The following is a 22,206-nucleotide window of genomic DNA, read 5'->3' as shown; positions in this document are numbered from 1 at the left end:
GAAAATATGAAAATGTTACAGTTATAAGGAAGGTGAAATCTTAGTAGTTTTATAATTTTGATTATACTATATTAAGAAAGCATGTGTCATTTCAAGCCTTATTCATAGTTTTGTTGAATAAGAAATGCATCAATATTTCATATTTTTATCATATTTGTACTGTGTCCTTGAGCGTGTCCTCAAAAGTGACTACACCTCTGCAATTTACAAACATTTTTAAAAGAAAGGTGAAATTTTAACCTTAGCATTACTAATTATTGTTGATGGCCCTCAGGATAAATAATTACTTCTGGGGATTACGTAGATTACATTTAACTGGTTAATCCCCTGAAATGTTTTACATTTAGCATGACAAATTACTTCAAAATCAGTGCAGATAGAGCAGCTTGCTATTGAACAGGTAAGCGATTTAATCTGTATAGTAAAGTGGTTAAGAGCAAATTGTATTTTGCCGTAACAGCATGGTTTAATCATAATGAAAGAAACACACTGTGCTACCAGTCACAGTGTTGGGCGCCAGATGCAATTTAAATGAGAAAGCGAGAGAGTATGAGGAAGTTTGTCTTGAAGCGCTGGGCATTTTATCACATGCATTATCTGAATTAGGCCCACAGAATTATACCTACAAAGCGGATTCTATGGAGGGATTATGAATGTCTTTGAACTTCTGCGTTGGTATAACGTTGGACCAAAGCAAACGTCAGCTAGCAAGCTTGTGTGTGCAGTACTAGAAAATAAAACACGTCTTACAATTTTGTAGTTAAATATGCACTATGCAGAAATCACTCAACCATTTCCTGGTTGCTAAAATTCTAATAGTTCGCCTAATTTCAGTTTGTGACAAAACAAGCAAGTATAGTGTAGATAATCATTGTACCATCTAAACCGCTGTGAAATATATTTTCAGTTGTTTGAAACTCGTGTACAAAACCGAAAGTAAAAGACGCAAAAACAAAACTTAACGAGAAGCATAGAAAGTGCACATAGAACAGATCTACCGCTTCTTAGACATGTGACAGATCTATAACACACATTTGTGAATTTGGCCATGTCACCCAAAAAGTTACATACCGCAGCTTTAATAAAACAAATGTGAAATGTGATAAGTATAGTATCCTTAACGAGCATTGAAAAAGGTTAATCTATTCTTTTAAACATCTCTCCCTAATTTCCCGAATCATGCTTGTAACATCGTCAGTAGGCTACAGTAACTAACCTATGCTTCAGAGTGAAGGGGCAAGTAGCCTACACACACACACCCCTGGCAAAGGTATCCAGTTGGCAGGCAGATGCTGGAATAAGTTTGAGTGACGGCTTTGCATAGGAGATTGGTTCCAATCTTTGTGGGACTGAAAAAAAGATATACCCGGAACAAAAAAATGGTTATTAACCGGTTCCCACGCGTTTAAAAATAACGGTTCTGTTCCGGAACAGTATAGATCACTTTCGGTTCCAGTTTTGCATTCTGTTCTTCAAATACTTTTATTTTCTGGTTTTCGGTTCTGTTCCCTGAACCGGTTCAAACCCTTGATTATAATGTTACGAAAAAAGTTTGGAATGACACAATTTCATGTGTACATCTAAAGACCTACATAACAACACTGAGGGCGTGCCCATTTCTTAAAAGACATTTGGGTGCTTTTGTTATTGTCTTTTGTGTCCCCCGATATGGCACAACGAGCAATAAGATAGTGTATCGCAGCTGGGGTAAATAAAAAAAAAGCTGTATATACTGTACAAAATGTTTTTGTCTAGACCCTTCTAGAACATGCCATTTACATACATTGAGATTTCCTTTAAGGTGGTCTACAAATTTGTAGACAGAGTCCCCCCCAGTCATTTTCAGAACACTTGTTTAAATTAAACTTTAAAATGCTTGGCCGATTAATGGTAGTTCTACTGTCAACTTGACTAAATGGATCCTGATTTGTCATAGCGTCCATGTGTATAGCGGCAAGACCAGCTAGTCTAGCCAGTAACATGTCTACTAGCCATCTTACATTCTGGGTAAGAGAGGATCTCTGCGATCACTGCACTACAAGTTGGGTTCATATTGCATTGCTTGCAGTGAAGAACAGAAAAACGGATGTGGTGCTATCAGTAAGAAATACACCAGCTACGTCGTCGAACTGTACAATTCAGTATCGAATACCAACAACTGCTCACCCATTGCAAAAGCAGCCGACCAGCTGTGTTTTCCTGTCCGATTGTTTGCCATCCTTACGTCAAAGCGGCTGTGTTCCATTACATGAATTGATATATCCTTGACAGTATAAAAACTTAACTCATGCGAAGCACAAGCTGTATCAATTTTTATGGACTTTAACAGCTTTGCGTCAGACCATTTCTAAGTAAGTTACCAGAAATCTAACTGGTCAACTTATTAATTGTATGTAGCCTATAACACAGACATTAACACACCTGCCTGCCATAGGCCTAATGCAGATGACTTAACATTCTGGGCATTTTTTATTAGATGATTTCACCCACAGCGTACAAATAGTACAGGTATCCAAGCAAGCAGTCCCAGGGCAATGCCTGTCACCCTCAGTTCTTCATCTTGTGTTATGCAAGTTGCACTAAGGAGCTTACTCATTAGCTTAATGTTATGTCAAGAGACATGTTTGCTTCAAAAAGCAACCTGCACTAATACCCCTCATTTGAATTGCTTGGACAAGGTGGTGGCTGGGGAAATGTTACAACAACTGCCATGCCACAAGTGAACATCGCAGGAAATGCACTTTTCACACTCAACTAAAAATATTTCCAGGTTACACAGAGACACCATCTGTGCCATTTCATGTGATCATATGAAGTTCAATGACAGTATGGGAAAGTGCTTCAACTAAAAAGGTTCTCCACCAAATAAAAATGCTGCCAGGTGACATCTTTCCACATGCCAAGAAAATGTGCCTGTCTGGCTCACACAAGACAGGGCTTGCAATAGGTCTATTCCACAAAGTAGGAGCTTTGAGAAAGCAATTCACTGGGTTTAGTACAGGTTCATTATTTTCAGCTGAAATACAGGCTGTAAGAGTGGAGGAACTGAGGGGACATGCTGTTGCTGAAAACTGTTGAGCACAAATTTAATCTCGACATGGCACAGACGCCTACGAAGACGGGGCAGCACCAGCGCTTCATTCTCTCTGTCATACGCTTCCAAACTGTGCTGACCGGAGCAAAACCATCCACTTCACTCTCCCAGATGACAACTACAGCAACCAGTGGAGAAACCCACCCCCAACTGAGCCCTATTAGTGTTCCTCTCCATTTGGAATACATTACCATTTCATTGGGCATCATGGCTCCCCCAGCGTTAGGTCCCGCCATGCCTTGGTGTCCCATGGGGAACTTCTGGTTGGGTGAGCCAAATTGACTGTCTAGTAGGGACAACAGGACTACATGTCACACATTATAATGAGAGTCATGGCAGCCCTTAGGGGGCAAAGTTGTCATATACTTATATAAATCAGTCTCAAACTTCATATTCTTGTTTCAAAACAATTCTGGTGTAAGCTGAAAATAAGACATTTCCCCCCCATAAAAAATATTTTTAAGGATGTACTACTCACCAGCCAGGCCCATGGCGCCACCAGTCATTCTCATATCCCTCTGTGAAATCAAAACAGTAAGAACATGCATATACCTCAAATGCAAATGTCAAGGTCTGAATGGTGGTATGGTACTGTGCTCAGCTTACATTGTCCATGAAGTTGCCACTTCTGTAGGCCTCCTCACGCTTGCGGCGCATTTGCTCCTCAATCTCCCTCTGGCGGAGCATCTCCTCCTCACGTATGCGACGCTCCTCCTCCTGCCTGTTATGCACACTGCCACGTTTTAGTAACACTCCAATAAATGAAGTGTGTTAAACAGTTATTCAACCAAGTTTAAATACCTGAGCTGCATCTCTTTCCTCTTCTGCATCTCTGCACTGTGCATCTCCTCCATGCGTCGTAGCTCCTCCTCACGCCTCAGCAGATCTAAACAGTGTAAGAACATGCATGTAAGACACTGCTACATCTAACTAGTCTTCCATTTTGAGAAGTGGTTGTCTCTGTCCAGCGAAACTTGCCTTGGCGGATCATGTTGGCCTGGTGCACATGGAAAGCATCGTCCATCTCTCCCTCCAGTTTCTCTCGGGCTTCACGGATGTTCTTCTCCACCTGCTGGCGTTGCTGCTTCTCCATGTCGTCCAGGGACTTCCAACGCTTAGAGTATTCAAACTCAAACGTGCCAGGACGGGCAAACCTGGGTGGCTCCTCCCGCTCCCTGCAGGCACATAAGTGTTAGAATAGAAACCAAGTTGTAACCAAGACATAGAACAAAAAGGGGTACTCGAGGGTTAATCATGTTATCTGAAAAACAACCGCAATGGGTTTTTAACAGCTGTGGTATCTGCTAACCCAACCCCGACCTCTGGTAAACACCACCCAGTGACTTTAGCCCAATGAGTCCCACCGTAACGCAGGCGCGTTTTGACTTCTAACTTCCCTTTTAAACATTGTGTTTGACCTGCAGACTTTTGGATTCTTCCATTTCTTCTGCAACCATAGATACCAGCCATCAGTCTGTGTGATTAACGGGGGCTGAGCTAGAGCGGTGTTTGTGAGACAAGGGCGGATCTCAGAGGCCCAGGCCGGGTCTTTTATAAAAACTATTAAAAGTCATCAATGAAAAGCGGAGACTCTCACGAACATATAACACGTTTTGCTCTATGACGCTCATAAGCTACATAAGAGTCGTTAGAAGGTACGGTTTTTTTCTACATTGGAAGACATTGTGTCCATTATACACAGTGCATTCAGAAAGTATTCAGACCCCTTCACTTTTTCAACATTGTTACGCTACAGCCTTATTCTAAAGTTGATTCAATTGTTTTTATCTCCTCATCAATCTACACACAATACCCCATAATGACAAAGCAAAAACAGGTTTAGAAAATGTTTGCTAATTTATTACAAATAAAAAACCTGAAATATCACATTTACGTAAGTATTCAGACCCTTTACTCAGTACTTTGTTGAAGCACCTTTGGCAGCGATTACAGCATTGAGTCTTCTTGGGTATGAAGTTACAAGCTTGGCACACCTGTATTTGGAGAGTTTCTCCCATTCTTCTCTGTAGATCCTCTCAAGCTCTGTCAGGTTGGATGGGGAGCGTCGCTGCACAGCTATTTTCAGGTCTCTCCAGAGCTGTTCGATCGGGTTCAAGTCCGGGCTCTGGCTGGGCCACTCAAGGACATTCAGAGGTCCTGAGTGCTCTGTAGAAGTTACATCAAGGATCTCTGTACTTTGCTCCGTTCATCTTTCCCTCGTTCCCGACCAGTCCCTGAAAAACATCCCCACAGCATGATGCTGCCACCACGCTTCACCGCAGGGATGGTGCCAGGTTTCCTCCAGACGTGACGCTTGGCATTCAGGCCAACGAGTTCAATCATAACAGAGGATCTTGTTTCTCATGGTCAGTCTTTAGGTGCCTTTTGGCAAACTCCAAGCGGGCTGTCATGTGCCTTTTACTTAGGAGTGGCTTCCGTCTGGCCACTCTACCATAAAGGCCTGCAGAGATGGTTGTTCTTCTGGAAGGTTCTCCCATCTCCACAGAGGAACTCTGGCAGAGTGACCATTGGGTTCTTGGCCACCTCCCTGACCAAGGCCCTTCTCCCCCGAGTGCTTAGTTTGGCCGGGCGGCCAGCTCTAGGAAGAGTGTTCGTGGTTCCAAACTTCTTCCATTTAAGAATGATGGAGGCCACTGTGTTCTTGGGGACTTTCAATGCTGCAGAATTTTTTTGGTACCGTTCCCCAGATCTGTGCCTCAACACAATCCTGTCTCGGAGCTCTACGGACAATTCCTTTGACCTCATGGCTTGGGTTTTGCATTGACATGCACTGTAGGACCTTAGACAGGTGTGTGCCTTTCATGTCCAATCAATTGAATTTACCACAGGTGGACTCCAATGAAGTTGTAGAAACATCAAGACAATCAATGGAAACAGGATGCACCTGAGCTCAATTTCGAGTCTCATAGCAAAGGGCCTGAATACTTATGTAAATAAGGTATTGGTTTTTTAATTGTTTATATAAATTTTCTAAAATGTCTAAAAACCTGTTTTGGCTTTGTCATTATGGGGTATATTGTGTAGATTGGTGAGAAAAAAATAATGTCATCCATTTTAGAATAAGGCTGTTACATAACAAAATGTGGTCCTCTGTAGCTCAATTGGTAGAGCATGGCGCTTGTAACGCCAGGGTAGTGGGTTCGATCCCCGGGACCACCCATACGTAAAAATGTATGCGCACATGACTGTAAGTCGCTTTGGATAAAAGCGTCTGCTAAATGGCATACTATTATTATTATTATAAAATGTGGGAAAAGTCAAGGGGTCTGAATACTTTCCGAATGCACTGTATAAGCTCATATAGTGGATGTCACAAATGCCAAACAGTTGTCACCGACTAGTTGGATATTAGTTTCCCAGTCAGGAAACAATGTGTACTTAGAGCATTCATATAAATGTTCTGAAAAGAATATGGTCAAACACTTCATTGTAAGGCTAGATATAAATGCAGATAAATGAAAGGTAGATTTTTTTTGGGATCTTGGGACTGATGGTGTTAGCAGTGTAATTTTCATGACATGGTCCACTGGGCATCACCTGGCTACAACAGCTACATTTTCACTTCACACCTCAATATGAACATAACATCACAAAGGAGTGCTGTGGGTAGGGGTAATAAGAAAACAAAATAAGCACACCAATATAGTACAAAAAGACATGCGATTGAATTAAAGCTATTTAGTTATATGAAGTGAGGGTTACTTATGATAGTTGTGGTTCTTCTGTGCCAGTTTCTCTGGTAGACCATCCTCATCATCGTATTGTTCAAGGGGCTCAACGACGATTGGACGAGGTGACCTAAGACATCAAGAGTATCAATGAATTACAGCCTAACAGCACGTGAGCCATTAGGAGAAAGCTCCATCTGCATTTCATGTTCTACTGAATGGTGCCAAATAAATGTAAATCACTTACGTGGTGAGCAAGAAAACTCCATCATTGCAACGATCCAGGGCCTTTCGTGCAGCAGGTTTAGATGCAAATTCAACAATGCCCTTGCCAGTGGAGCGCCCGCGATCATCTACAATTACTACAGCCCTCTCTACCACTCCAAACTGGGAGAAGGCCTCCTCCAGTAGCTCATTGGAAACAAAAGGTGACAAGTTCTTCACAGACAGTGCAGCTGAGTGAGTTGCAAAGCGCACCCGAAGCGGTCTGCCTTTCATGGGCACATCATCCAGTTCAGCTTTAGCTATCTCAGCCAATGCACGGGATTCCTGGAATGGTAAAAATGTGGCGTTTAATTTTAACAACTAGATAAGGCACTAACCACCAAAAAGGACAATGTTTATGGTAGAGCTAACTACCAAAAGGTCAATGTTTATGGTAGAGCTAACTACCAAAAGGTCAATGTTTATGTTAACTACAGTGTGGTGTACTTACGAGGCGTATGAAGCCAAAGCCTTTGTTTTTGTTGATGAAAATCTCACTTGGCTCGCCATACTTCGCAAACAGCTTCTTGAATGTGTCATCTGAGATATCGTTGGGAAGGTTTCCAATGAAAAGGCGGCATCGTTGAGTGTATGTCTTCTCGCCAGGTCTGCGCAGCGAGGACAGTGTTGCTCTCAACTCCTACAGACAGATACAACGTTCAGTTCAGATTCCAATCCTAAAATGTTATAGCCTGACAAATGCCCATGATATTCTGTTACTAGAACATAACTATGGTTAACATTATTACAAGTACAGTAAAAAAAAAACGATGTCTTTAGTCCATGCATGTTACTCAATCGATTCATAAAAATACCCTCTCAATTGCAAACGTTTCCAAAACTAGAGTTTAATTCAACAGGCATTAAGGATATCACTACTGACGTGAAACTGTTGAAAACTAAAGTTGATGCCCTGACAAAAGAAAACGAGGAGCTGTCCGTGCTGAACAGGACCAATACAAGCGCCGATGGGGGCGGAGACTGAACGTGAGAGACGAGGTGTGGAGAGCTGCGAAGCTGGCACCGATCTGCAGGGAGAAAGGCATTAGCTTTGCAGAAGATTTGACCAAGCGCGACAGGGATGCCTGTGCGAAGCTGTGGCCACAGGTCGATGAGGCAAGATGCAGGGGAATAAAAGGTTTCTTTCGCGAGGGGTTTGCTGTCAATGACGGCTGCAGGATGGAGCTATGTGACTGACTGATTGATGCTCTTCTACCTATTGATATTGCTTAGGGCCAAATTATTTGTTGTGGCAAGTTCTGCCTGTAAACATTAACTACCGTAAACACTGTTTTTTCATATGGCTTGATTAGACTTCAGAGTTTTATTTATTTTAAGTTTGAGAATTCAATTGAAGATGTAAACTATGAATATAAGATGTGTTATTACACAAACTATCCATTTATTTTCCTTTATATGGTTGTGACCGTTTGTCAAGTTAATTTTGTAGGGCTTATGCTACTTTATATTATTCAGGGTCCCTGTTTATTCTAGACAACTTTCTCAGATACTCTTCTCATTGAACATTTCTCTTTCCTTTTTATCCTTGAACACCAGGGGTTTACGCAACAATGTAAAACGCAAGGCTGTTTTTATTTTCTGTAAAGATTCAGTAAAGTCAGTATTTTTACTCAGACGCATTCCTCAGATGTTGACTTAACATTTTGGACTTCACAATGGGGTGACAAGATCATTCTTAGCCATGGCTCATCTCATTCTGCTGGTGTGGCAATACTTTTCAGACGTTTTCCAGGTACAGTTTTAGAATGCAAGTGTGATGAAGGTCACTGGACAACTGTTGTTTTGGAATATAAAGGGTCACATTACATATTGGTAAATATTTATGTTTATAATATAAGTCAAGAAACATTATTCTAACATCTATTTGCTGCCTCAAAACTTGAGACATATTTATTTTATTGATTAACCTTTATTTAACTAGGCAATTCGATTAGGAACAAATTCTTATTTACAACGACGGCCTACCCCGGCCAAACCCGGACGACGCTGGGCCAAATGTGCGCCGCCCTATGGGATTTCCAATCACGGCCGGATTGTGATACTGCCTGGAATCGAACCAGTGTCTGTAGTGACTTTACATGTTGCGTTTATATTTTTGTTCATTATAGATATTACGGAGTTGGAACAAGCCATTAAACAAATGCCTACAGGTACATCTCCTGGACCAGATGGCCAGACTCCTGAATTTTAACAACATTTTTGGCTTAATAGAGAATTATTGCTTTTGGTCTACAAAGAGGGTATTGCTAATGCCATCTTACATCATTTGAGACCGGGACAAATGGTTCTAACACCCAAACCAAAGGAGGACTCTTTACTTGGACAATTTGAGACCCATGACGTTGTTGGCAACGGACTATAAGTTACTAGCCCATGTTTATGCTAATAGGATGAAAAAAGGCCTTGATATAATCCGTGAAACTTAAAACAATCTTCGTTAAAGGAAGAGTATTCATAACAATATACAATTGGGTTTAGATATTTTAGAGTACAGTGAGTTTATAGAAGGTGTTATATTGTTTTTAGATTTTTTTTAAAGGCTTTTGACACTTTAGAGGACAACTTTTTATTTAGAACTCTACTTTTGGGTTTGGGGAGAATTCCTGCAAAGTGATAAGGATGATGTATAATGATAATAGCAGTTTGGTGGCTATGAGTAATGGAACATACCTTAGTTTCTAAATTGCTAGAGGAATTAGACAGGGTTGTCCAATCTCCCCTCATTTATTTTAGTCACATTTATTTGCCTTATTTCTTAACAAATCTGAGAATTCTAAAATGGATCCGTGTTTTTGGTAAAGATATAAATATCAGTCAATATGCAGATGATAATGCCCCTTTCCTAAAGGATAGGGTGGCTATTCCCTTGGCTATTGACAGAATCAATAAACTTTCTATGGCCTCTGGGTTGACTCACAACCTTATCAAATGCGATCTCATGTCAATTCATTGCTGTGACTGTCAACATTGCCTCCATACCTGTTAAAAAGTACAGTAAATATTTAGGAATTGTTATCACTAAAAACGATATTGATAGAGAATCTTTAAACATTGATAGTATCAATAATTCCATAAGAGTTTCTTTAAGTCATTGCTCCAACGTGATCTCAACGTTGGGTCATATTATTTTGCCCAAGACTGATAGTTTAACTAGAATAATTTACCCAAGTCAGTCCCTTTTTTCTTCTTCTAATAACATCAAAAAGGTCAATTCTGTGACATTTAGATTTATTTGAAGGAATAAAACGCATTATATTTTCAGAAACCTCAATTAGTGAAAGACTATGATCATGGAATACCTGGGATAGGATAAAGTAATCCTTCTACCCCCCCCCACCCCTAAAAAAAGTTTTTTTATATATATATGGTAAAGTGGTTATCCCACTGGCTATAGGGTGAATGAACCAATTTGTAAGTCGCTCTGGATAAGAGCGTCTGCTAAATGACGTAAATGTAAAATGTAAATGATGGAGGTTTATAGGCTATTGACAGTTGTTAGTGGTTAATTTTAAGATTAAATTGTTAAAATTATGTTAATCTAATCCTACCGCTACATGGCATCATATCCCTAAATTTACATTTACATCATTTAGCAGATGCTCTTATCCAGAGCGACTTACAAATTTGTGCGTTCAGTGGGACAATAACTATATATTTTTTTTTTTACTGGGGGTGGGTAGAAGGATTACTTTATACTATTCCGGGTATTCCTTAAAGAGGTAGGTAAATCTGTTTAATACATTTGGTGGACTTGAATTCCTAATGAAGTGTGATCTTGAACCTCGAAAAGTAGTGTTACGTTTATTATTATTATTATTTTATGTAAATGTTAAAAGGCCTTTGGTTTGACAAGGGCATTCGTTTTGTATGAGATTTGTTAGACAACACTGGAGCGATTGCCATTTGATGAGTTAACTGGTAAATTTCAGGTAAATAGTACTGAGAGAACAAAAAAAAGGTTTGCAAAGCAATTCCACTTCCTATACTTGGACTTGGATTAAGAACACCTATATTACGAGGTTGTTCCCACTTCAAATGAATGACTTGAACATTTTGGATTTTTAAAAAATGTAACAATGTGTGTATACGATTGGTTTTAATGATATAATTTGTGATTATAATTCGATATTTTGCAATGGAAGTGACCCATGCTTTGGTCAAAAGCGACAACCTTTTACCTTAATTGTCCTGTTATCCCAAAAGTTAAAAGCGCTCAATTTTAACATATTTTCTTCCATCTGCCCTTTTAGTGATTTCTTGCACAACCGGTTCAATTTTGACAAATGCCTTGTGTTTTTCGCTCATCTCAATCTATAGAGCATTTATTTATGCCACCATTCTAGTAGGGTGAATGCACCAATTTGCAAGTCGCTCTGGATAAGAGCATCTGCTAAATGACGTAAATGTAAATGTAGTTTGGAGGAAAAAGGCGTCAAAGATTTTAAATGTGTCTTCTCACAGTGGCTTTCTTCCAAGCGCTTTTACCTACGTAGTGTGGATGCATCTCTAGTAATCCGCTTTCAGTAACATTGTCGAAATGTACCCGATTCTCACAAAATGGCCGACGTGTCTCCCATGTAGCCAACTAACGTAGCTAGTTACCTTAGCTGGCAAAGCTAGTTGGCTAACTCCGCAACAACGGAATGGAACGCTTAACTAGCTCAATGCCATGGCCTACTTTTATTTCACATAACACATCTGCATATCTGACGTTAGATTGCTAAAATACAGGTTACTCTAAGTAACTAGCTAACATACGAATTACGTAATGTTCGCTAGCATGGCTGGCTAACGTCGTTACTCACATTGGGAGGCTGGGCTTCCTCGGTCTCAATTGAAGTATTCTTCTGCGTTTGAGGTTCAGGTTTTTTGATCGCGGGTGCAGATTTAGGTCCATTTCCATTGGCGTTGCCGGGTCCTGGTCTTTGCTGGTTCCTATTAATTTGGTTTGGTGGGGGAGATGAGAGTGCGGGTTTCTTAATTTGGTTTGGTGGGGGAGATGAGAGTGTGGGTTTCGGAGGAACAGGCTTCGGAGGTGGGGACTGAATTTTTGGTTGAGCCGCGGGCGCTGTTGCTGCAGCCGCCGGAGGTGCGGCCACTGGAGTTGCTGCTGCGGCCGCCGGAGCTGCTACCGCAGCGGCCTGCTGTTGCTGTACGGGGCCCTTCATGGTTAACGCAGGGCCAGGAGTAGGTGGTGGCCGAATCGCTTGAGCGCCTGGCTGGGAAAGAGTTGGTGGCAGTGGCTTCTGAGGGGTTATCTGAGGTATCTGGTTGGGTGGTTTTCCAAAGTTACCGGGATGAGGCCCTCTTTGAAAAGGGTGTTGGTTTTGTCTGAAATTATTCAGGTTACCCATTCCACCTCGCATCGGGCCACCAGGACCAGCACCTCCCCGGCGTTGAAATCCAGCTCCACGATTATTTCCTCTAACGTTGAGGTTAAATCTGTCCCGAGACATTTCTGCGTTGTAGGATCACTGGATAAAATAAAAAATATGTACTATAACGTTACGCGTTAAAAAAAAGTTGAAGTATATAGCTAACTGACTGCTATTGTCCCAAACAGCTCTTCTTCTTTCTAAAATGGCGATTCAAAAACGTCGACGTAGCTAGTGATTGTGAAAGGAATCGCACTTGCGCATGCGTTTCTCCGCCCATAATTATTTACATATCGAGCGTCTACACCGGATGTGATTTTTTGTTGTTGTAAACGAGCCTTTCTGTGTTTTTTAAAACTATTTTTGATGGAAATCATATAATTTCACATTAACGGTCCGTGTAACGCTTATCAGTCTAATAATCTAACACACTCATTCAAATTTAATAATAGAATATTAGTCCATGACCAAAAGGCACCTGAACAGCTTCAACAAAGTACCGCGTAAAGGGTCTGAATACTTATGTAAATGTGATATACAGTATATATGACTATTGTTATATTTATTTATTTGTTGCCTCTTGGGCCCCCCAAGATTATCGCTTTCTTTAAATAATTGAGCTAAATATACAAAAGTACTCTGAGTGGCGCAGTGGTCTAAGGCACTGCATCGCAGTGCTAACTGTGCCACTAGAGATCCTGGTTCGAATCCAGGCTCTGTCGCAGCCGGCCGCGACCGGGAGACTCATGGGTGGCGCACAATTGGCCCAGCGTCGTCCAGGGTAGGGGAGGGAATGGCCGGCAGGGATGTAGCTCAGTTGATAGAGGGTTGTGGGTTCGATTCCCACGGGGGGCCAGTATAAAAAATATATATATATATGTATTCACTAACTGTAAGTTGCTCTGGATAAGAGCGTCTGCTAAATGACTAAAATGTAATGTAAATGTATTACTTTTTGGACGACATGGGTCCCATTATGCCTGGCGAAAACCAAACACTGAATTCCACAGTAAGAACCTCATGCCAACGGTCAAGCATGGTGGTGGTAGTGTGATGGTTTGGGGATGCTTTGCTACCTCAGGACCTCAGGAACCATGAATTCTGCTTTGTATCAGATAATTCTACAGGAGAATGTCAGGCCATCCGTTTGTGAGCTGAAGCTGAAGCACAGCTGGGTCATGCAGCAAGACAATGATCCAAAACACACAAGCAAGTCTACATGAAAATGGCTAAAAAGCAACACATTTGAAGTTTTGGAATGGTCTAGTCAAAGTCCAGATCTAATCCCAATTAAGATGTTGTGGCAGGAGTTGAAACGAGCAGTTCATGCTTGAAAACCCACAAATGTTGCTGAGTTACAGTAGTTCTGCATGGAAGAGTGGGCCAAAATTCCTCCACAGCTACGTGAGAGACTGATCAACAACTACAGTAAGCGTTTGGTTGGAGTCATTGCAGCTGAAGGTGGCACAACCAGTTATTGAGTGTAAGGGGGCAATTACTTTTTAACACAGGGGCATTGGGTGTTGCACAACTTTGTTCATTAATTAAATTAATTAAGTATATCATTGTTGTGTTATTTGTTCACTCAGGTTCCCTTGATATAATATTAGGTTTTGATTGAAGATCTGATAACATTCAGTATCAAAAATATGCAAAAGTAGAGAAAATTAGAAAGGGGGCAAATACTTTTTCACAGCACTCCTCGTCAGAACACCTGCAGACACAGACACACATATATACAGTGCATTCGGAAAGTACTCAGACCTCTTGACTTTTTCCACATTTTGTTATGTTACAGCCTTATTCTAAAATAGATTACATATTTTTTTTAATCCTCATCAATGTACACACAATACCCCATAATGACAAAGCCATTTCTTTTGCACATTTATTAAAAATAAACAACAGATCTACCCCCTAACAACAACAAAAAAGATTAACCCAAAAATAGTTGCAAAATAGTTGGGAAGAGATTTTTGACGTACCGATTCCATGGCATAGTGTTTATGAACTGATACGCAAAACGACAATTTTTCTATTTAAATTATTATATACAATTCTTGGTACCAATATAATGTTATTTGTATGGGGGAGACAATCTTCCCAGCTCTGCAGATTTGGCTGTGAAGAGACAGAATCATTAGATCATTTGTTTTGGTACTGTCCATTTGTAGCTTGTTTCTGGACACAGGTCCAGGAATGGCTGAAGGATTGCAATATTTGCATGGAGCTGACCCTGCAGATAGCATTACTGGGTGATCTGAAAAGTCATAGTCAATCGATCAATAATATAATAATACTTTTAGCAAAAATGTTTATTTTCAATTCACAAACTGTAGAAACAATGAAAATAGAAAGGTTCAGAACTTTTGTAAAACATCACAGTACAGTTGAAAAATATATGGCAAATAGAAATCCAATATGGATGGTGTTAAGAGATAGATGGGAGGTGTTGAATGGAGCTGAAGGATGGGACTAATAACAACAACTAATAACAACAAGATAACTAGTGTAAGACATGCTGCGTCCATAATAAGTATATAGGTTACAGTGGGGGAAAAAAGTATTTAGTCAGCCACCAATTGTGCAAGTTCTCCCACTTAAAAAGATGAGAGAGGCCTGTAATTTTCATCATAGGTACACGTCAACTATGACAGACAAAATGAGAAAAAACATTCCAGAAAATCACATTGTAGGATTTTTAATGAATTTATTTGCAAATTATGGTGGAAAATAAGTATTTGGTCACCTACAAACAAGCAAGATTTCTGGCTCTCACAGACCTGTAACTTCTTCTTTAAGAGGCTCCTCTGTCCTCCACTCGTTACCTGTATTAATGGCACCTGTTTGAACTTGTTATCAGTATAAAAGACACCTGTCCACAACCTCAAACAGTCACACTCCAAACTCCACTATGGCCAAGACCAAAGAGCTGTCAAAGGACACCAGAAACAAAATTGTAGACCTGCACCAGGCTGTGAAGACTGAATCTGCAATAGGTAAGCAGCTTGGTTTGAAGAAATCAACTGTGGGAGCAATTATTAGGAAATGGAAGACATACAAGACCACTGATAATCTACCTCGATCTGGGGCTCCACGCAAGATCTCACCCCGTGGGGTCAAAATGATCACAAGAACGGTGAGCAAAAATCCCAGAACCACACGGGGGGACCTAGTGAATGACCTGCAGTGAGCTGGGACCATAGTAACAAAGCCTACCATCAGTAACACACTACGCCGCCAGGGACTCAAATCCTGCAGTGCCAGACGTGTCCCCCTGCTTAAGCCAGTACATGTCCAGGCCCGTCTGAAGTTTGCTAGAGTGCATTTGGATGATCCAGAAGAGGATTGGGAGAATGTCATATGGTCAGATGAAACCAAAATATAACTTTCTGGTAAAAACTCAACTCGTCGTGTTTGGAGGACAAATAATGCTGAGTTGCATCCAAAGAACACCATACCTACTGTGAAGCATGGGGGTGGAAACATCATGCTTTGGGGCTGTTTTTCTGCAAAGGGACTAGGACGACTGATCCGTGTAAAGGAAAGAATGAATGGGGCCATGTATCGTGAAATTTTGAGTGAAAACCTCCTTCCATCAGCAAGGGCATTGAAGATGAAACGTGGCTGGGTCTTTTAGCATGACAATGATCCCAAACACACCGCCCGGGCAACGAAGGAGTGGCTTCGTAAGAAGCATTTCAAGGTCCTGGAGTGGCCTAGCCAGTCTCCAGATCTCAACCCCATAGAAAATCTTTGGAGGGAGTTGAAAGTCCGTGTTGCCCAGCGACAGCCCCAAAACATCACTGCTCTAGAGGAGATCTGCATGGAGGAATGGGCCAAAATACCAGCAACAGTGTGTGAAAACCTTGTAAAGACTTAGTAAAAAATCTAATTTAGTCTGTCATAGTTGACGTGTACCTATGATGAAAATTACAGGCCTCTCTCATCTTTTTAAGTGGGAGAACTTGCACAATTGGTGGCTGACTAAATACTTTTTTTCCCCACTGTATATATTGTGAGCTTTTGTGAAAGAGCACAGTTAGAAAGATATAGCATATAGAAGCATACCAGATGTACATCATGAAAATGATCGGAGGAAGTTCAGGAGTAAAAACAAACAAAATATAATTATTGACTGTGTCCATAAAATGTATATAGTATGTATAAGCATGAAGTAGAGGCTTAAGCATTGTTGTTCACTAGTTTACTCCAATTAGGGAAGGGATGGTGGGGTTGGAAAGTAATAAAGGGAAATATATATATTTTTAAAGGGTATGTATGTATGTATATATATATATATATTTACATTTACATTTTAGTCATTTAGCAGACGCTCGTTTCCAGAGCGACTTACAGTTAGTGAGTGCATACATTTTTCATACTATATATGTGAGAAAAAGAAGAAAAAAAACATATGGGGGATTGGAAGTGATGCAGACAATTACATTGGTGGAAGTTACAATCCATCTGCAATATTAAAGCTGATCTACCCCCTAAAATAAAAAAAATATAAAAATAAAATAAAATAAAACAGAAAGTAAGTATAAGTATTCAGACCCTTTGCTATGAGACTTGAAATTGAGCTGAGGTGCATCATGTTTCTATTGATCGTCCTTGAGATGTTTCTACAACTTGATTGGAGTCCACCTGTGGTAAATGAAATTGGTTGGACATGATTTGGAAAGGCACACACCTGTCTATATAATGTCCCACAGTTGACAGTGCATGTCAGAGCAAAAACCAAGCTATGAGGTTGAAGGAATTGTCAGTAGAGCTCCGAGACAGGATTGTGTAGAGGCACAGATGTGGAGAAGGGTATCAAATAATTTTTGCAGCATTGAAGGTCCCCAAGAACACAGTGGCCTCCATCATTCTTAAATTGAAGAAGTTTGAAACCACCAAGACTCTTCCTAGAGCTGGCCGCTCTGCCAAACTGAGCAATCGGGGAAGAAGGGCCTTGGTCAGGGAGGTGACCAAGAACCCGATGGTCACTCTGACAGAGCTCCAGAGTTCCTCTGTGGAGATGGGAGAACCTTCCAGAAGAACAACCATCTCTGCAGCACTCCACCAATCAGCTTTTATGGTAGAGTGGCCAGACGGAAGCCACTCCTCAGTAAAAGGCACATGACAGTCCGCTTGGAGTTTGCCAAAAGGCACCTAAAGGACTCTCAGACCATGAGAAACAAGATTCTCTGGTCTGATGAAACCAAGAGGAAACCAGGCACCGCTCATCGCCTGGCCAATACCATCCCTACAGTGAAACATGGTGGTGGCAGCATCATGATGTGGGGATGTTTTTCAATGCCAGGGACAGGGAGACTAGTCAGGATCGAGGGAAATATGAACCGAGCAAAGCGCAGAGAGATCCTTGATGAAAACCTGCACCAGAGCGCTCAGGACCTCAGACTGGTGCGAAGGTTCACCTTCCAACAGAACAACGACCCTAAACACACAGCCAAGACAACGCAGGAGTGGCTTCGGGACAAGTCTCTGAATGTCCTTGAGTGGCCCAGCCAGAGCCCGGACTTGAACCCGATCTAACATCTCTGGAGAGACCAGAAAATAGCTGTGCAGCAATGCTCCCTATCCAACCTGACAGAGCTTGAGAGGATCTGCAGAGAAGAATAGGAGAAACTCCCCAAATACAGGTGTGCCAAGCATGTAGCGTCATACCCAAGAAGACTCAAGGCTGTAATCGCTGCCAAAGGTGCTTCAACAAAGTACTGTATAAACTTTTTAAATACTTATATAAATGTGATATTTCAGGAAAAATAAATAAAAAATAAGCAAACATTTCTAAAGACCAGTTTTTCCTTTGTCATTATGGGGTATTGATGAGGGGGGAAAAAAAACAATTTAATCAATTTTAGAATAAGGCTGTAACATAACAAAATGTGGAAAAAGTCATGGGGTCTGAATACTTCCTGAATGCACTATATATGAAGATGGCGATAGAAAGGGAGATGGGGGGTGAAGAAGACTGGTGGCAAGTACAACAGAGTGAGCAGTACAGCAGGTCAAGTTCTGGAGGTGAAATGGAAGTGAATGAGGGCGTGTTAAGTGAAGTGGAATGTTTGGTGAAGAGCACGGAGCCCGAGCCTTGCATCGATGGACAGGATAAAGAAGAATCTGGTCCAGTAGGAGTGCCATTTTTGGAAAAAGTTTATACTTGCCTTTTGGCGGATCCATTTGTGCTTTCAGTGTGGGTGGGAAAGGAGTTGGGTACAGTTGAGTCAGTGAAGGTAACCCGTAGTGGACTTGTGATATTTGTGTGCCTTTCCTTTGCCCAGCAGGAACTGGCGCTCTGTGTCATGCAACTCGGGGTAAGATCGGTTTCTTGCTTTGCTCTTAGGAACAGGGCGCCATTGAAAGGAGTGATTTCTGTGTTAGCGTTAAGTGCGGAGGTGGAGCAATTGAAGGTCAAGATTCCCAGTGTTTGTGACGCCCGTTGTATGGTGCGACGCAGACCTGGTGGTGAGCATGGGGAAGTAGAGGAGTCACTATCTGTCCTTTTGAGTTTTGAATCATTGTCTTTACCCGACAAAGTCATGTTAGGATATATCAGTTATCCTGTTAGAGCTTTGTGCAGAACCCACTGCAGTCTTTCAGGTGCCGCGTGTATGGTCATGTTGCAGCAGTGTGTAGGAGGGAGATTCCAAGATGTGAGAAGTGTGCAGGAGGGCATGGGACAGAGGAATGTGTAGTTTAGGTGGAAGAAGTTGTGTGTCAACTGTAGGGGTGCCCATGTTGCTGGCGATCGGAAGTGTTCGGTGTGAGAGAGGCAGGTTGAGGTGGCCAGGATCAGAGTAGTACAGAAGGTGTCATATGCTGAGGCAGTGAAGAAAGTAGAGGAGGGTGGGTTAAGGGTGAGGGATCCTGAGAGGATCCCTGTGAGTAGTAGATCTGTGCCAGCACAGAGGAATAGGTCAACGATGTAACGTAATAAGCCTGGAGTCAGGAAGCAGCTGCAAAAGGTGAGTTTGATAATTAATCGAGCGTACAGAACATGAGAGAAAACAATACTACCTAGTGACTGCTGTCTATGGAGGACTAAATGAAGGGGGGGTAATCAAGGAGATAATGATGACCAGGTGTGCGTAATGATAGTTGCCAGGGCCAGTGGTTAGTAGAACGGTGACGTCGCGTGCCGGAGGGAGGAAGCAGGAGTAGTAGTGCCAGAAGACCTGCTGGAATAGTGCCTCATCGACCTGGAGAGCGGTAGGTAGACCAGAGAGGGGGATAAAATGGCAGGATTTAGAGAATCTGTCAACAACAACCATAACAGTGGTAAAACCATCAAAAAGGGGGAGATCAGTTACGAAGTCTGTGGACAGATGTGACCAAGGCCGCTGAGGCACGGGAAGGGGAAGAAGTTTCCCTGCTGGAGTGTGCCGGGGAGATTTGGATTGGGCATATACAGAGCAAGAGTTGACATAGTGGGCAACGTCCTGCGCCACCATTACTTATCAGAGAGGGATTGGATGGTGCGGGTGATACCTGGGCGTCCAGTGGCAAGGGATGTGTGTGCCCAGGTAAACAGACGATCTCTTACCCCCGTGGAGACGTAGATGCGTTCTGGAGGGCAGGTAGCAGGAGCGGGTTCCCTCTCCAGAGCCTGGCGGATGTCCACATCCATGTCCCAAAACACTGGGCTAACGATACGGGGGGCTGGAGGGCACTCACAGGACCCTCCACCAACGTGGAACCACAGGATACGGAAAAGCAGGTCCTTCGGCATCCTGGTCCCTAGGCGGTGATTCTCATCCTCAACCAAGAGATGGTGGAGTTATGATGTTGGAGCCACAGGAGGCTGAGGATGACTTTGTGTACGGGTGTGGTGATGATGAGAAAGGGAAGGCTTTCCTGGTACCGTGGGTCCCACGGTGAGGGTGAGTGGTGCTGTGATGTGGTAATTGTGCCAGATCCCAATGGTCGCTTATCCAGGGTTTGGACAGGAAAAGGAGAGGAGAGCGGGTACGAAGTTATGTTCAGAGAGGAGACAAAGGCCTGGTCGATGAAATTCCCTGCAGCACCGGAGTCCAATAGAGCTGTAGAGACAACACCTGAGGTGTGGCCCCTACCTCCATGGGTTCAGACTCTGCCTCAGGACAGCCAAAGGAGGGAGGCAAGTGGCGAGGTGGAAGGTTATCCAGACGGATGGCCAAAGAAGGTTATCCAGACGGATGGCCATCGTGTTGAGTGCGTCCAAGGATAGGTTGTCATCCCGACACGCCAACTCCGTCTGGACCTCTTCGCGCAGTCCTCTCCAGAATAGAGTGCGGAGCGCCGGCTCATTCCATCCGCTGGAGGCTGCCACAGTCCGAAAGGTGAGGGCGTACTCCGCAGCGGTCTGGGCACCCTGCTGGAGTTGGAGAAGTTGCTCACCTACCTGTCCGCCCTCTTGAGGATGGTCGAAGACCGCCCTGAACAGAGCCATGAACCTCTCATAGGAACCCAGCTCCTCCTCTCCTCTTTCCCAGTCGGCCGTAGCCCATTCCAACGCCGGCTACGGTCAACAGGAAAATTACGGGGCCCCGTGTAGCTCAGTTGGTAGAGCATGGCGCTTGCAATGCCAGGGTTGTGGGTTCCCACAGGGGGCCAGTATGAAAAAATATATATATATAATGTATGCACTCACTAACTGTAAGTCGCTCTGGATAAGAGCGTCTGCTAAATGACTAAAATGTAAATGTAACCTTGGACCTCTCGGTGGTGGGGGCTCCCATCTGATAGGCGAACTAGAGGGATCACTGGAGTAGGAAGCCACTACATTTCGATGGAGTACCGTCATACTTCTCCGGAAGGGACAGTCGGGCATCGCTGACCTGGGCGGACGGCTGGGTAGGCTGGGGGACTGGCTCACTGTGACGACCCGTGGTAGGAGGCCCTCTGATAGGGGTAAGGAGAGCCTCGCTGGTGGTGTCAAGGCGGTGGAGAACGTGGAGGACCTCCTCCATGGCCATACCCAGTTGCGCCAGCTGGTCGCGGTGTTGGTGGAGTAGATGACCCTGTTCCTTGACCGTCTGGAAGATGGTTTTATCCTCTGCTGCTTCCATTTTGCGAGGTAGAATTCTGTAACGTAATACGCTGGGAGTCAGGAAGCATGTGCAGAAGATGAGTTTAATAATGAAAATGTGATAAAGGCAAGTACAAACACAGACAGAGCCCATGGAAAACAGCTTGGAGGATACGCTCAAAAGAGACATGGAAGAAGTTGAAGGTCATGACATACATAAAGAGAAAGAGGACCTGGAACACACCAACAGGCTGGCAATGATAGAGAGGGATGAGCTGGAACCCATGAAGTCTGAAATAGACAGGGCTTTGCAAATGCAAAAGAAAAATTAGGAAATGTAACATGTTGTTGAGGAAACCAAGACAAAGAAGGCTGAACTGTAAATGATGAAAGCTGAGATAAAGACACAGAAACAAGAAACAGAAAAACTGAAGGACATGATATCAAAGGAGAAAAATGACTTGGAACAAATTAAGATGAAGATGAAAAAATAAATACAAGAACTGGATAATCCAAGGGGATGATAGAAATCGATATTGGTAAGCTGGAACAAATAAAGCTTGAGTTAAAAGGAGAAGAAGATGGAGTGAAAAATCGGATGGCTGCACTGAAAGAGGAAGAGCAGAATATGAAAATAATATTGGGAAGATGAAAGAACATCTGGAGCAGATTAATGCTGAAATACAACTACATGGAGATGAAACTGCAATACAAATGGAAGAGTTAGATGTCAAAAAGGAAGAG

At 42.6% G+C, this 22,206-nt stretch overlaps 1 protein-coding gene across 2 annotated transcripts in view; it reads right to left on the bottom strand.

Annotated features, from left to right (window-relative positions):
* The window catches only part of LOC121586397 (splicing factor, proline- and glutamine-rich), a 28,618-nt gene extending 15,950 nt beyond the window's left edge, over positions 1–12,668 (bottom strand). For both annotated transcript variants that reach the window (XR_006003936.2, XM_041903043.2), the window contains exons 1-9: positions 11,874–12,668; positions 7,499–7,687; positions 7,031–7,332; positions 6,818–6,913; positions 4,073–4,269; positions 3,896–3,980; positions 3,701–3,815; positions 3,573–3,612; positions 3,286–3,380 (exon numbers count right to left, since the gene is read on the bottom strand). Coding sequence is in view for 1 of the 2 variants with exons in the window: in XM_041903043.2 (XP_041758977.1) it covers positions 3,286–3,380; positions 3,573–3,612; positions 3,701–3,815; positions 3,896–3,980; positions 4,073–4,269; positions 6,818–6,913; positions 7,031–7,332; positions 7,499–7,687; positions 11,874–12,524 (1,770 nt within the window). In the remaining variant the exon portion in view is untranslated. The remainder of the gene's footprint in view (positions 1–3,285; positions 3,381–3,572; positions 3,613–3,700; positions 3,816–3,895; positions 3,981–4,072; positions 4,270–6,817; positions 6,914–7,030; positions 7,333–7,498; positions 7,688–11,873) is intronic.
* Between the last annotated feature and the right edge of the window lie 9,538 nt (positions 12,669–22,206).

The sequence above is a fragment of the Coregonus clupeaformis genome, chromosome 17 (assembly GCF_020615455.1).
Source record: "Coregonus clupeaformis isolate EN_2021a chromosome 17, ASM2061545v1, whole genome shotgun sequence".
Lineage (NCBI taxonomy): Eukaryota > Metazoa > Chordata > Actinopteri > Salmoniformes > Salmonidae > Coregonus > Coregonus clupeaformis.
Note: the sequence above shows the minus strand (reverse complement) of the source record. Positions and strands in the feature narration are given on the sequence as shown.